Genomic DNA, 16,855 nt, shown 5'->3' with positions numbered 1-16,855 from the left:
AATTTTTGTTTTAGGATTATTACATGGCTTACCAGGTACTTATGGTTAATGGGGAAATAGTTTGGGCTAGAGGCAAAATTCAGATAATTTAGTTATATTCTGCATGTAGTGGCTACCACTTGCTTTTAGGCAAACATGCAAATGAAGATTTGCTACAGGCAAATGTCTGTACTGTTTTGGACATATACAGTATATACTCCAGCCATTTTATTAAGCATTTTTTATGCTGGAACATTTCATATGTGATCTCATTTAATTGTAAAAGACTGTATAAATGTGAAATACATGCAAAACGATATATGTGTGAAATCCTGTATGTACAGATGTGAACACAGTTTAAAATGTCAACCACAATCATATAATTAATAAGTAGTGGAACTAAGACAACTAGCTTCCCTATTCCTCAAACAACTCTTTTGAGAGGAAATATTTTCAGCCCTATTAAATGTTAAAGATGTCAGGGCACAGGGGCTGACACCTATAAACCCAGCACTCTGGGAGGCTGAGGCAGGTGGATCACCTGAGGTGAGTCAGGAGTTTGAGTCCAGCCTGGCCAACATGGTGAAACTCCATCTCTACTAGAAATACAAAAATTAGCTGGGTGTGGTGGTGTGTGCCTGTAATCCCAACTACTTGGGAGGCTGAGGCATGAGAATTGCTTGAACTTGGGAGGCAGAGGTCACAGTGAGCCAAGATAGCACCATTGCACTCTAGCCTGGGGGGCAAGAACAAAACTTCGTCTCAAAAAAAAGGAACAACTTGAAGAAAGCAGGTAATTGATATATGACGACTGGCATAGATTGGGTGTCAATTTCTAATCTGGGAAAATGGCTAGACTAGAGGAATTTCTCTTTGAGCAGCTTCTACCAAGAACCCTAATATGCATATAATTTTTAATTTGTGGTATATATAGTTGATCTCATATTCACATACATATATTTTTTATTGGAATCATTTCCTTGGCCAACATACATAAACAGAATGAAAAGGAGTAACAGTGTATACAATGAAATAAGATTTCCTTCTACCTCTACTCAGTTTCACTCCCCATAGACAATTACTGGTACCAGTTTCTCATATATCTGCTCAAAGATTCTGTCACTTCTCTCTCTCTCTCTCTCTCTCTCTCTCATATACATATATATATATATATATGTATATGAGAGAGAGAGAGAGACACACACACACACAAGTATGTATATAATATATATTATAATTTATATATATATCTCATCTATATATGTATCTGCTCAAAGATTCTCGTCTATATATATGTATAGATACATATATGCATATATATAGACGAGAGAGAAATATATATAAATTTCTTTTTTTTTTTTTTTTTTTTTTGAGACGGAGTTTCACTCTTGTTACCCAGGCTGGAGTGCAATGGCGCGATCTCGGCTCACCGCAACCTCCGCCTCCTGGGTTCAAGCAATTCTCCTGCCTCAGCCTCCTGAGTAGCTGGGATTACAGGCACATGCAACCATACCCAGCTGATTTTTTTGTATTTTTAGTAGAGACGGGGTTTCACCATGTTGACCAGGATGGTCTCCATCTCTCGACCTCGTGATCCACCCGCCTCGGCCTTCCAAAGTGCTGGGACTACAGGCTTGAGCCACCGCGCCCGGCCATATATATAAATTTCTATAGGCAAGAGATAACTATATATAATTCTCTCTTTTCATTCTTAGAGAACTATATATATATAATTCTTTTATAGAAGTGGTAGCATGTTATACAACACCCTTTGCCACATGTACTTTTCACTTCATATATATTCAACTGTTAGATTGTTCTACACTAGTGCATGTCGTATTGCTTCTTTTTAATGACTGCATGGTATTTCATTGCACAGATGATCATACTACATTTGAACCATCCTGTATTGATGGACATTAATTTTTTTCCAATATTTTATCATCTTAAACCATATTTAGATGTGTATGTGACGGAATATATATGTATGTGTAGAACAGATACTTCAATAAGTAAGATTTGTATTAAGAGATTAGTCCTAGATTTTTTTAAAATGTACTTTTAAAAATAAATAATATCAGCACTTTGGGAGGCTGAGGCAGGTGGATCACTGGAGCTCAGGAGTTCAAGACCAGCTTGGCCAACATGGCAAAACCCTGTCTATGCAAAAAATACGAAGATTAGTTGGGTGTGGTGGCATCTGCCTTTAGTCCCAGCTATTCAGGAGGCTGAGACACGAGAATTGCTTGAGCTCAGGAGGTGGAGGTTGCAGTGAACCCAGATTGCACCACTGCACTCCAGCCTAGGCAATGGAGCGAGACTCTGTCTCCAAAAAAAAAAAAAAAAAAAGTATGACTAATAAAACTCTTTTTATTGATCTTTGCCCATTCTTAAAAGATGGTCACTATTCTTAGATATTGTTATAGAAAAATATGTATCTAAGAATACATGTATAAAGCTTTTCACTTTAACATTTATCAGTCTGGGCACAGTGGCTCATACCTGTAATCCCAGCACTTTGGCAGGCTGAGGCTGGTGGATCACCTTAGGTCCAGAGTTCTAGACCAGTCTGGGCAACATGGTGAAACCCCATCTCTACTAAAAACAAAAATTAGCTGGGCTCAGTGGCATGTACCTGTAATCCCAGCTACTTGGGGGACTGAGGCAGGAGAATCACTTGAGCCCAGGAGGCGGAGGTTGCAGTAAGCCAAGGTTGTGCCACTGCACTCCAGCCTGGGCTGGAGTGAGACCCAGAGTGAGACCCCGTCTCAAACCATAACAGCAACATTTATCAAAATGTGATCATATTATAAATACAGAGCTACATTCCAAACCTTTCCTTTTTCACATAAAAATCTTAGCTATTTGGTATTTCCTTAAATTTTTTTTTTTTTTTTTGGAGAGAGTCTGTCATCTGTCACACAGGCTGGAGTGCAGTGGTGCGATCTCAGCCCACTGCAACTTCCACCTCCCAGGTTCAAGGGATTCTCCTGACTTAGCCTCCCAAGTAGCTGGGATTATAAGCATGTGCCACTATGCCTGACTAATTTTTGTATTTTTAGTAGAGACAGGGTTTCACCATGTTGGCCAGGCTGGTCTCGAACTCCTGATCTCAGGTGATCCACCTGCCTCAGCCTCAAAGGGCTGGGATTACAGGTGTGAGCCATTGCACCCAGTCTATTTCCTTAAAAAATTTTAAAGGTTATACCTATAGTCAATTTAAAATGTTGATAAAAACCAACTATACTAATCATAAACATATAATTCAATGATTTATCAGAAGGCAGACACCTATACACCTATTCCTCAGGTCAAGAAATAGAACATTTCCAGTACCCCAACCCCACTTGTTCTTCCTCCCAGCCTCTTCTCAGAGCAGTAACCATCAGCCTCAGTTTATGACGATTACCTTGCTTTCTTTATACAGTCAATCCTTATTATTTTCCGATTCCATATTTGCCAATTCGTCTACTCATTAAATTTATTTGTAGCCCCAGAATCAATACTTGTGGGGCTTTTATGGTTGTTCTCAGACATATACACAGTTGTCAGTCCCCTCTTGTGCCCATTTTCAGCTGAGATAGAAATAAGGTGGTGCTCTGCCTTCTTGTTTCCGCTTTCATAATGTGAATTGATTGATTGATTGATTGATTGAGACACAGTCTTGCTTTGTCACCCAGGCTGGAGTGTAGTGGCACAATCTAGGGTCACTGCAAGCTGCGTCTCCTTGGTTCAAGCAATTCTCCTACCTCAGCCTCCCTAGTAGCTGGGATTACAGGTGCCCACCACCATGTGCAGCTAATTTTTGTATTTTTAGTAGAGGTGAGGTTTTATCATGTTGTCCAGACTGGTCTCAAACTCTTGACCTCAAGTGATCTGCCTACCTCGGCCTCCCAAAGTGCTAGGATGACAGGCATGAGCCACCACACCCAGCCTTTGCAGTCTTTTTAATGCCATATTTTTCTCAACTTTTTGTTTTCTTGGTGATTAAACTGTTTAGAATGTAGTTCTAAAGTGCTGTCTGGTGTTCCTAAGTGCGAGGCTGTGATACACTTTACAAAGATACATGTGTTAAACTTTGTTCAGGCATAAGTCAGTGCTTTTAGCTATGAGTTCAATGTTAATGATCAGTAATATATATTAAATAAGATGTTTTTCAACAGAAACACATAAAACCAAAGTATGTGTTGATTAGCTGACAAAAATATTGTGACCCTGTAGAGCAGGGTTGTCTAATCTTTCGGCTTCCCTGGGCCACACTGGAAGAAGTAGTGTTGTTTTGGGCCACACATAAGATACACTAACACTAGTGATAGCTGATGAGCACTGAAAAAAAAATCTCATAGTGTTCTAAGAGTTTACAAATTTGTGTTGGACTGCATTCAAAGCCATTCTGGGCCATATGCGGCCGGTGGGCCACAGGCTGGACAGACTTGCTCTAGAGGCTCGTAAGAGTCTCATTCTATTTCCCCTGTGATTGGTGGCTCAGCATTTTCCAATTAAATGTTTGCATCAACTTTTTAGAACATAACTACTACAAATAATGAGAATTGACTGTAGTTTCATCACCTAAATTTGCGTTCCTAAATATTACAGTAATATTCTGCTTGTTTTTAAAATGTTATGTAAATGGAATCACACAGTGTGTATTCTTTTATGCCTGGCTTCTTCTGTTTAATATATTTGTGAGATTCATTAATATTTTTGCATGTAACATTAATTTGCCATTTTTGTCTTTTTGTTTTTTTCCTTTTTGTGGAGAACGGGGTCTCGCTATATTGCCCAGGCAGGTCTCGAACTCCTGGGCCCAAGCTATCCTCCCGCCTCTGCCTCCCTAAGAGCTGGGATTACAGGCGTGAGCCATAGCGCCCGGCCTAATTTGCCATTTTTGTTACTATATAATAGTTGTATCAATACACTGCTGTTTATTTTTCATCTTAATTGATGGATATTTGGGTTATTTCCACTTTGTGGCTTTTGTAAGCAGTGTTGCTATCTTATACATGTTTATAACTACACATTTACACACGTTTCTCTTGGCTATACAGTTGGCCCTTCATATTTGCGGGTTTCACCTCCATGGATTCAACCAGTCATGGATCAGAAATATTAGGGAAAAAATGAAAAAAATGAATGGTTGCAGCTCTACTGAGCATATACATTTTTTGTCATTATTCTCTAAACAATACAGTATAACAACTATTTACATAGCATTTACATTATATTAGGTATTATAAGTAATTTAGAGAAGATTCAAAGTATATGGAGAATATGTGTGGGTTATATGCAAATACTACACTATTTTATATAAATGACTTGAGCATTCATGGATTTTGGTATTCAAAGAGAATCGTGTAACGAATCCCCCAGAAACACCAAAGGATGACTATATGTGGAATTGCTGAGTGGACCCTATCCATTTTAGATTCTTACCAGTTTAGAATCAGTTTGAGATTCTAACCATTTATGTTTTAGAGTTCCTAACTTGGTAGTGTCATAGTATATCTCTATTCTAATTGCTGATATATTTGACTTGTTAGAAGTTAGACAGTAGAAATTATTTATTCTTAGTTTCAGACTGCATATACATTTCTGGTTCTTCCTTTAATAATGTATATGCAATACATTTAATATTCCTTTTGGAGGGCAGAACTCCTCTTTGGAGAGCAACACAGTTGTTACAGATTTAAAAATCTTTATTACTTTTTCTGATTATAAAAGTAACATTTTTATTTAGAAATTCAAATACTGCCGGGCGCGGTGGCTCAAGCCTGTAATCCCAGCACTTTGGGAGGCCGAGGCGGGTGGATCACGAAGTCAAGAGATTGAGACCATCCTGGTCAACATGGCGAAACCCCTTCTCTACTAAAAATACAAAAAATTAGCTGGGCATGGTGGCGCATGCCTGTAATCCCAGCTACTCAGGAGGCTGAGGCAGGAGAATTGCCTGAACTCAGGAGGTCGAGGTTGCGGTGAGCCAAGATTGCACGGTTGCACTCCAGCCTGGGTAACAAGAGTGAAACTCCGTCTCAAAAAAAAAAAAAAAAAAGAAATTCAAATACTATGGAAATGAACAAAACAAGCAGTGAAAGCCTCTCTATAATTGGGCTATGTGTTAAAAGATAGAGTACGGGTAAAGGATCTGTATTACATACATTACCTGATTTTTAAAAGGTGATAAATATAGACCAGGTGCTGTGGCTCATGCCTGTAATCCCAACACTTTTCAAGGCTGAGGTGGGAGAATTGCTTGAGCCCAAGAGTTTGAGACCAACCTAGGCAACACAGGGAGACCCTGTCTATGAAAATAAAAAAATTAGCCAGGCGTGGTGGTACCTGCCTATGGTCTCAGCTACTTGGGAGGCCGAAGTGGGAGGATCACTTGGGCCCAAGGAATTGAGGCTGCTGTGAGTGTGATCTTACTACCTCACTCCAGTCTGGGAATCAGAGCAAGACCCTGTCTCAAAAAAGAAAAAAAACAAAAGGTAAATATATGTATTTGGTAGGGCTATTTTGATACATCAATTTGTTATGTCCCATGAGTCATAATGTTTTCTTAGGTTATAAGCATTTAGACCCTGCAAGGAATGGTGGGAATTTTCCCTTTACAACATAGGATGATGTCTTTGCAGGCATCAGTGGATTTATGAGTCTGGTCTAATGTACATTCTCACCATGCTATGTTCCAAGTGTTTTATGGAAACATTTGGCAAATGCTTCAAGAGATTTAGCAATGATTTTGCTAGATAGACTAGAATGAAAGCCCAAATAAAAAAGAATCTCTTCTTTTATGTTTTTCAGAACCCCCAGAATGGGAGTGTTCTATAAACGAGGATCTTTGGTAGGAAGGCTATAGAGATGGCTAAGCTTTTACTTTTTTGAAACTTTGGATCCCTGTTCCCTTGTCTGTGTTGCTTTGTCTTTTTTTTTTTTTTTTTTTTTTTTTTGAGACGGAGTTTCGCTCTTGTTACCCAGGCTGGAGTGCAATGGCACGATCTCGGCTCACCGCAACCTCCGCCTCCTGGGTTCAGGCAATTCTCCTGCCTCAGCCTCCTGAGTAGCTGGGATTACAGGCACACGCCACCATGCCCAGCTAATTTTTTGTATTTTTAGTAGAGACGGGGTTTCACCATGTTGACCAGGTTGGTCTCGATCTCTCGACCTTGTGATCCACCCGCCTCGGCCTCCCAAAGTGCTGGGATTACAGGCTTGAGCCACCGCGCCCGGCCTGCTTTGTCTTTAAAATTTGCTTTCCCTTATTGGAATTTGCTGGGTAGAAAAAAATGTTTAAAAATTTGTACCAAGTAAAACATTTGAAATGGAGCAGTTTTATGAGTTAGGATAGTAGTAGTTGTTTAATTAATGTTTATTGAATGCATAGATGAGCTGGGAGGTGCTTATCATTGTATAGCATTTCAGAAGGGGAAATAGGAAGAACTTTATCAAACATAGGTGGAGTTGTAAGAGATGCAGTGAGATGAATAAGCAGATGATTCACCTTTGAAAAAATTATGTATTTCTAAGGTTTGAGTCTATATATGTAGATATCAAAGCCAAAAGTCAATAAATGCATTAAGAATATTTCTTGTCCTCATCATGACTTTTGTAAGTAGAGCAGCTGTACCTAGAAAAAAATTTATTACTCCAACCAAGACAGATGCTAACATTTACCTGACACAGATATAAACCATGGGTTATCCTAGGCAAACCAGAACATATAGTTGCTCTAATTAAAAGGGACTTTATTTTTTTTTAGTTCTCGTTGGAGCTTGTATATCCATCTTTTTTGTTGTTGTTTATTTATTTATTTATTTTTTGAGACGGAGTTTCGCTCTTGTTGCCCAGGCTGGAGTGCAATGGCACGATCTCGGCTCACCGCAACCTCTGCCTCCTGGGTTCAGGCAATTCTCCTGCCTCAGCCTCCTGAGTAGCTGGGATTACAGGCACACGCCACCATGCCCAGCTAATTTTCAGTATTTTTAGTAGAGACGGGGTTTCACCATGTTGACCAGGATGGTCTCCATCTCTCGACCTCGTGATCCACCCGCCTCGGCCTCCCAAAGTGCTGGGATTACAGGCTTGAGCCACCGCGCCCGGCCGTATATCCATCTAACAGATTTCTCCCTGCCCTATATTATACTTTTAAAATAACACAGAAATTGTAGAAATCATTAGTTATTTGAGTGCAAACTTATATATTCTTCTAATATATTTTAGGCTGCAAACCAAGGGCCAAAATTTAAAGACCGCCGGCTACAGATACCATGGCACAAGCCCAAGGTACCATCTATATCCACTGAGACTGAAGAAGAAGAAGTCAAGGAGGAGGTAAATTTAATGATCGGAAATAAAAGTTGAATTAGATCACTTCTCAATTATGTGTTTTTCATGATATGAAATAGTATAAATTAAAAAATAGATAACTGGGTTTTTCTTTCATGCATGCAAGTTAAGACTAGATGTTTCTTAGTTAAAACAGGTCTAGAGATAGAAAAAGCTGTCTTGTGGGTTATTTTCTTCTGGTATGGGAAAGACTGTTCTTTTTTGTTTACATTTATATTGGATTTGTTTGAGCTTTAGAAATTTTTATTCTGATGAATAAAGTCAGAGATTACATAAAATAAATTTTAATTGATTTCACTTTTTGCTTATTCAAGTTCCATAGTAACAGATTTGAGTTTCTTATTTTCCTTCTGTGTACAATTGGTTAAAATGAATGTGTAGAAGGTGAATATAAAGGCTGATATAAATATCAGCCTCTTAAAATATATGAGAATTTATTTTGCTTTTTTACTTCTGTTATTTATCATTATCTAGTGAACACATTGGCTACATTGTGAGGTTTTCTTGATTTATCACAATCTTGGTTTTAAAAGATACCTAGCATTTATAGTTTGATCAAATATCATCTCACTATATGAGTGATTTTATACTACAAAAGCAGAGATGTTTCCCAGATTAAAAGAAAATAAAAAGTCATGATATTTGGGTAATGTTTGCAGATGCATCTACTTTGTCTAAGATTTTAGATTTTTATATAAGATTTGGAATATCAGTGTCATGGGGAAGCTAGTATATTCACCTCTTACAAACAGTCGAATGGATATAAAACAAAGATTTAGGTGTTTGGTCATTTATTTTCTTAATTTTTAATAGGATAAATTTTAATTAACTTATCAGAAATATACCTCATAGTTTAAAAAAATTTTTCTCTACTAAATGTTCACATTATTTATTTTCCTGATGCTATTAGAGTAGAAATCTTCTACTAGCAAAATTAGGCAGGGCGTGGTGGCTCACACCTATAATCTCAGCACTTTGGGAGGCCAAGGCGGGTGGATCACCTGAAGTTTAGGAGTTCGAGACCAGTCTGACCAACATGGAGAGACCCTGTCTCTACTATAAAAATACAAAATTAGCTGGGCGTGGTGGCACTTGCCTGTAATCCCAGGTACTCAGAAGGCTGAGGCAGGAGAATTGCTTGAACCCGGAAGGTGGAGGTTGTGGTGAGCTGAGATTGTGCCATTGCACTCCAGCCTGGACAACAAGAGCAAAACTTCATTTTATTTTATTTTTTTATTGTATTTTAGGTTTGGGGGTACATGTGAAGAACATGCAGGATTGTTGCATAGGCACACACGTGGCAGTGTGATTTGCTGCCTTCTTCCCCATCACCTATATCTGGCATTTCTCCCCATGCTCTCTCTCCCCAACTCCCCACCCAAAACTTCATTTTAAAACAAAAACAAAAACAAAACCTAGCAAAATTCGTAGAGGAGAAGAATTTGTATTCATTAACAAAAATATTGTGGGCTTTTGTTTTGCTCTGAAAGATATTCTTGCATGCATCCCTTATAAAGCCCATCCAACTTGGGCTTTGTATACTAGCCTGTTTGTCCTTTGACCTAAAAAGCATTTTACTTACCATTGTTGTGTACTAAGCAGATATTAACCTCTCTTTCTTCAGGAAACAGAAACCTCAGATTTGTTTTTGCCTGATGATGACGATGAAGATGAAGATGAATATGAGTCTCGTTCATGGCGAAGATGAAATCTGATGCTAGCTATATAATTTTTAGGAGTATTGTTTAGAAGAACAACTTTTAAAAATTATTTAAAAGAAGTCAATGAGCCAAAAATTTTTTTTTTATTTTTCTTTTCAACACAGTAGGTTCAAGAACAGCAAGTTTGCTATGTAAACACATCTCATAACTGTACATGATATTAAAGCACCAAAGGCCTAGTGACTTTTACACAGTTGTGAAGATCCACAGCAATGACATGGATAATCTCTAGAGCCTTATTTTCCACACCACCTTTTTTTTGTTGCTGTTGGTGTTGGATTATGATGTAAATGACAGGGTGTTCAGAAATTTATTTTGGATTATAATCTACTGATAAAATTTAATTAAATGTCAAAATTGCCTGTAATCTTTTAACTCTCAGCTATTATGGATGGGTCGTCAGACAGTAGGAAATATTTGTAATTAAAATACCCTTTTGCTTTCAAGAGTTGTCTTGGAAGAAAAGTATGTTTAATTTTTTTTTTTTTTAACTTTGGAGGAGCCCAATTTGTATTCAGTCTAAATTTGGTTTTCACGGTGTTTATGTGTAGTAGTACTATTTCAGTGAAAATCACAACGAACTCTGTGTTGTTAAATGCTACAGCAATGGTAGCTAGCTCTGTAGTATTTCCATTCTCTTGTCATATGAACTCCTGGACTTTTCCTGCTACTGACTCTTAGTTTGCTTTGATACTTAATGAGCACTGGTTTAGCTGGTCTTTTTTAAAATTTTTATAACTCAGAATGTAAAAGGCTTTCACCTATTGCCCCTTTCTCATCCCCATTTTCTTCCTCTTGCCTTTCTATTAATAGGCCTGACTTAGTCATCATTGATGTAAGTGGTTCATTTGGGCAACCACAGGCAGTCTCCAGTAAAAGGTTCAGACCAGCACCTGGATAAATAAGTGATGTTTTGATGAGAATGATGGAAGGATTTTGGGGAGAAGAGAATCACCAGCTTCCCCCCCCTCCGTCTTTTGAAGCTTCAGTTCAGTTATAGTTACACAGAAGGGTTTAAAAGTGTCTGAAATTCTTTTCCTAAATTTAAACCATGATGGTAAGGTGACTGGGGGAGAGGGGTGGGTGGGAGGGGGTGGAGGGCTAAGTATGCTAGTAATAAATGGGAGTCCTTTATGACTTTGATCAGATGACCTTATTTTTTCATAATTTTATAGCTTGTTGCTATCCATGAACATATGCATCTTCAGTGGACAGTTTCCTTTACTGTGTGCATTTTTACTGTACACTGGATAGAGTATCTGTTAAGTAAAATATATATGTAAATTTATGTCCTTGTGTTCTGAATGTTAGATGGAAAAGCAGAGGAGCAACAGTACGCTGTACTGATCCCTGGGGAAATAAAATGATTAATGTGCATAGGCTGTCACTTTTTCAAGGATATATACATCTGTTTTTATATATGTGTGGTATGAAAATTTGAAACCTCCTGTTGGCCCCAAAAGGTTCTTGGTGACCACTGTATCAAGGATTTGGCTTGCTGAGGTAAAGACTGTTTCTCAAAATAGAAACTATTCACTAAGAACTTAAAACCATCAGGCTTCTAGATTTACTTAGCTAAAAGACGTTACATCCCATGTTCTGATAATCTTTATTCATCTACATGTTTTCCTGGAATGATGTGTCAAACCAGGGTCATTTTTAAGTTCATATAATTTTCTTTCATAATAAGGACTTACTCTTTATAGGTTATTGTTATATTTCTAGTAACACCGAAGGTAAAATGAGCTTATAGAAGAAGGAAAACGTTAGAATAGGGTACTTAGAATACACAATCTTGCTCCTTACTCCTCCATCATCTCTAATGAAATTTTTCTTGATGTCTGTGGCTCAGTCAGTATATATTTTGAAAGATTCATTGTGGTGAATATTTTGAGTCCTGACAGTTTAAACGTGATAGAGGGAACAAAGGATTTATATATTTTTTGTACAAAGTTTTTTCTTAAACTGTATAATTTTGTAAATAATTGGTTTGTTTTTTTTTTCTTTCTTTTCTTTTCTTTTTTTTTTTGTGTACTAAAACTACCAGCGTATAGATTTCAATAAGAATTGTTGTATTTTTGTATTTGGAAACTGAAAATTACAGTAAATTAATGGAACTGTAAGAAAAATTTCAGTAGACTGACAGTTCAACAGAATGAGATTCCTTTTCATATGATTTTTTAGCCTCAAAATGGACGTCTTATTACACTCTCAGTAAAAAGTTGAAGATTTGTTTGACTTTTTTGTATTGGGGGCAGAGGATGAAAGAGAAGTGTGTTAAAGTGAAAAACAGTTTTTTTCAGTAAGATTTGAGGCCCTTTCTATAAAAGTTTTCAGTACACCTTAAATAGGGCTGAAAACACTTTATGTTTTCAAAGAATTTCAAAACATGTTTGACTCAAAGATGAATTTAAAGTGAGTTATAATCTTGGAAAACTTAAGGTTAGCATAAAATATTTTATATATATCCCCTGCCTCCTTTGGGATATTTTACTTCTACCATCAAATCTTCAACTGTTAAAATTTCACTTAAAAGTGAGTAACTGCCATATATGCTTTCTTGGCATGTTCATTTACAGAAATAACATACCGTATCTAAGGCAAATTCTGTTCCTCTTAATGTGTATGCCATCTTTGCAAGTAGCTGATCAGCAATAATAGCCACCAGTTGACTAGGTCAGCCTGTATACTAGTGGATTAATGTTCACGTATTGCAAAATTTCCCTCAATATCTTTATGTAACATTGAGAAAATATTATTACCAGCTAAGATGATAAATTGGAAAACAGTCTTGGTAAGGTGAAAGGGTCCATGGTGATGGATTATTATTTCAAAAAAGAAAAAAAAAATCATGTGAAAAGGAATAGTGGTTCCTCTTGATGTATAGTATGCCTGTATTATAGTTTTTACAAAATTGTGAACTTGTGTAATAGTATAATAGGAGATATTGTTGAATTTCTAACTGTTTATACATTTAAATTCATATATGTAATGTTTGTTTTATCAATTACAATCTGAATTTCTAAGAAGCATGTTGACTTTTGCAATAAAGATGCAATATGGAATGGTTCACAATTGGAAAAAAAAAAAAAGAAAATGAAAGTATTACAAATTTAAAAGAATTTGGAAAATTTATGAACCATTCCAAAAATTACAACAATCACCAAAAGAGCTGTAATTCTGGCTTGTTCTGGAAAGAAAGAAAATGTGTGTATGCTTGCTTGTGAGAGTAAGTGAGGAGTGGATATGTATGTGTTTTACGTTGTGTTCATAAACATGAGAGAATGTCGGTCAGTATGAAGTTGAGTTCGAAGTCACTGGCTATTAAATATTAAGTAGGATAGCTTTCTCAACAGAGTAGCCTGGAGAATGAAAGAGAATGTATTAAAAGGCTACTTGTAACTAATCTTTGGTAGCCACATTATTTTGTTCATGGATATTTCTTGGTATCCCTGATGTAAAACACACAGCAGTTTCATGAAAGCAATTATTTTAATGTTGTCTTCAGGATATTCATTATGCCTGCCAACAGCAGGAGGGACATTTTACTGAAGTGGAATAGGGAGAAGGGAAAAAAACACCTAGAAGAGATGACTTGAAGATACATCTGTTCTGAATGTGATGAAGATTTGTAAGGACAAATCCAGTCCTTATACACTAAGGACTGGGTGGTGAGAAAGAGAAGGGAAGTGTTACCACTTGGTTTTCCCATTTTAAAAGTTGCTGTTATAAAATTCCCCTTCCATTGATTACACATTAAGAAGGAGCATTCTTTAAATTTCAGCTTATACAAGATGATACTCAAAGAATGAGAGTGAACTTTATTTTCATTCTTTTCAAATAAAATTTGTTTTATGTAAGTAGCAAATAAGCTGTCACCATTTGCTTTGAATAGATCATAATTCTAAATATATTTACAGTAAACATTAGTTCTGGGGCTTTTTTGGAGGGGACAGGCATAATTCTGTACATAGTTACATCTATTGAACAAATGTTTTACTAAAATGGAGCTCTCATTAACAGAAATTAATGTTTTTATGTGATTTTTTTTACTGATTTTGAAATAAATTATGCTAAAGCCAAGGATAAATTTTGAGTCATAAGTCCCTGGCATACAGTCAAATCTGGATCTAGATATGTTACCATAAACACAGATACAATTGTGCTTATCAATGTGGGGATATTGGATGATAGAGTCAGGGTTGCTTTGGATTAAATGGACCAACATTACCTTGCTCTGCAGAGCTGCTCATTTTATGTTCATTTTTAGTCTCAAAGACCTAACCAAAACTGACTCAAAAAAGAAAAAGGCAATCTGCTGCTACTGCTTGTGTTAGGAATTACCTTCATTTATGCTAAATTGATTTTATTGCCAAGATACCTCCTTTCAACAGGATCGTCTACCATTTGGCCTCTTCCCTGTTCTGCAGTTGACCTTAGGTTAACTAAACTATGCCAACATTCTGAGATAGGCAATTTGATACAGGGTAAAATCAAGGTCACAGTAGTGTTTGATGATTGTGAGATATTTGTAGTTTGCATCTACTCTTAAGCTTCTGCAAGCATTTCTTTTGGTGGTGGTGGTAGTAGGAGTATTGGTGTTCATTAACATAAGCGTGATTAACATCGCTGTTACTTTTTCTTTGTATGTTATATTAAATTATCTTTTGTAAAAGAGCAGCAAGGAAAGAAGGCCCTTTAGCTTGTTTTAGATAAAGATAAGCCTGAATTTCTGACCTCACTTCCACTTCAGTTTTCTAACCACTTAATAGAGTTTTTTGTTTGTTTGTTTGTTTGAGATGGAGTCTTGCTATGTTGTCCAGGTTGGAGTGCAGTGGCACAGTCTCGGCTAATTTTTGTATTTTTAGTAGAGACAGGGTTTCACTGTGTTGGCCAGGCTGGTCTTGAGCTCCTACCTCAAGTGACCCTCTAACCTCGACCTCCTAAAGTACTGGGATTACAGGTGTGAGCCACCACCCCCAGCCAATGTCGTAGAGTTTTACTACTTTGATATAGTGACCTACTAGTTCTTAAAATAACATGTCTAGTTGGAGTTCAGGTTTAGCACTTGATTGTTCAAAATTGTTCTTTACTCAGTTCTTTGAAGGCAAGTATTGGGGTGGAAAAAAGCCTTTTCAGCACTTAGCCATGTTTCTATTGATTAAATTCTTAACACCCCTTTGTAAAAAATTTTATAAAGATGAATGTATTATTAGCAATTTTCTAAAGTCCTTGTGATTTCATCTCTTCTTAGTTTGCCTCCAGACTTCTATTATTGTGAGATACTGATACAGTTCTTCTAATTTTAAATTTAGTAAGGGCTAATACAGACCTTGCCAAATTAATTTTTTCTTCAGGATAATTTGGCTTCAAGATTGAGAACTACTCACAAGTTCAGTTTGAGTTCTTAGACCAGACCCTGCCTCTTTATCTATGTAAACATATTCCTACATAAACTATTGCATGCTAGTTTCGGAACCACCCTCCAACTGTAGGGTTATTTACTTACTTTAGGATTTAAGTTCTTAACACTGAGAGACTGTAGGGGGCTCCAAAAGGCAACATTTAGCCTTGGAGTAGGGACTCAATCTTTTTTCACAGCAACTCAAAATGAGACACATTTTGCATTGCAACCCAGTATACACACACGGAACAAAAGTTTACAAAACAATACCTGCCCAATATGCAACTGGTATTTTCATACTATTAGATAAAAATTCTTGTTAGGACCCACTATTTATTGAGTTACATGATGGAATGCATTTTGAAATCACTGTCTTCCTTACTGCGACATTGTGGAAACGATTTTGAGTATAAAATGTTAATTGTTTTGTTTTTATTTTGCATGGAAAAGTGGTCTGAAGTCTGAAATTGGCCTTTAAAAGTGAAAATAACATACATCAACTTCTTTAATTGATGTTTTTTTCTTAAAGGGCATTTTGTAGTTTTTCATTTTAAAAGTAGATAACTTCTGAGTGACTTTTTAAAACTTGCCTACAGTTTTATATTTTTGTCATTACTTGTCTTCGGAAGAAAGTGGGCTATTGATATATCGGTGCTACTTTTTATGCAATTCAAATCACTTTGCGGTAGTTATTCATATATTTTTTAAAAAGCTGTGAAGTCTATATAACTACAACTCTTTAAGGTCTATAAATCAATAAAATATTTGGCTTTGATTTAATTTAGCACTTAATTTAGAGTTTACCTTAGCCATCAACCATTTAAAGCAAACCAATTTTGATATCTTAAAAAACCCTATATATTCTAACATGCCATTGACTTTCACCTTTTTCAAACACATATCTCTATAAGTTTATAGGAAATGTAAGCAATAAATAAGTCCTATAGAAAACATAATTCGCTGTCTTTGCCTCTTTTCTTACTTTTGGGCAAGTGTGTCATTTGTCTGTACATGTCTGACTCTTCCCAGTTTCTGAAGTGCAAAGAGAAAGATTGGGGACATGTCCATAAGAATATTGCCATATCTTCAGAAATGCAAAGGAGAAAACCATTAAGTCTGCTAAGTAGTGAAATCGGAACTCTTCATGGAGTTATAAGCTACTTACACATTTCAGTATTTCTACCCTCTTGTGTATGTACTACCTTGTTCAGCTTTGAAAACAGTTTGAGAGAGATAAAGTTGCATTCCTGAGGTCACACAACCTGTAGTGGTGGAGTCAGCGTTTGAACTCAGGTCTGACTCCAGAGCTCAGGTTCTAAACCTCTGTGCTCCACTGCTTCTAATAAAATGGAATATTGCAAGTCTGTAGAATGTCACTGATCTTTTTTATTAGTGTCTGTCAAACGCT

At 36.7% G+C, this 16,855-nt stretch overlaps 1 protein-coding gene across 2 annotated transcripts in view; it reads left to right on the top strand.

Annotated features, from left to right (window-relative positions):
* RBM27 (RNA binding motif protein 27) overlaps window positions 1-12,333 on the top strand; it is an 86,422-nt gene extending 74,089 nt beyond the window's left edge. For both annotated transcript variants that reach the window (XM_010344510.3, XM_003933967.4), the window contains 2 exons: window positions 8,197-8,307; window positions 9,947-12,333. In XM_010344510.3, coding sequence (XP_010342812.1) covers window positions 8,197-8,307; window positions 9,947-10,030 — 195 coding nt within the window. In that variant the 3' untranslated portion in view covers window positions 10,031-12,333. The remainder of the gene's footprint in view (window positions 1-8,196; window positions 8,308-9,946) is intronic.
* Window positions 12,334-16,855: the final 4,522 nt, after the last annotated feature.

Source organism: Saimiri boliviensis, chromosome 1 (assembly GCF_048565385.1).
Source record: "Saimiri boliviensis isolate mSaiBol1 chromosome 1, mSaiBol1.pri, whole genome shotgun sequence".
In the NCBI taxonomy this organism is placed as follows: Eukaryota; Metazoa; Chordata; class Mammalia; order Primates; family Cebidae; genus Saimiri; species Saimiri boliviensis.
Note: the sequence above shows the minus strand (reverse complement) of the source record. Positions and strands in the feature narration are given on the sequence as shown.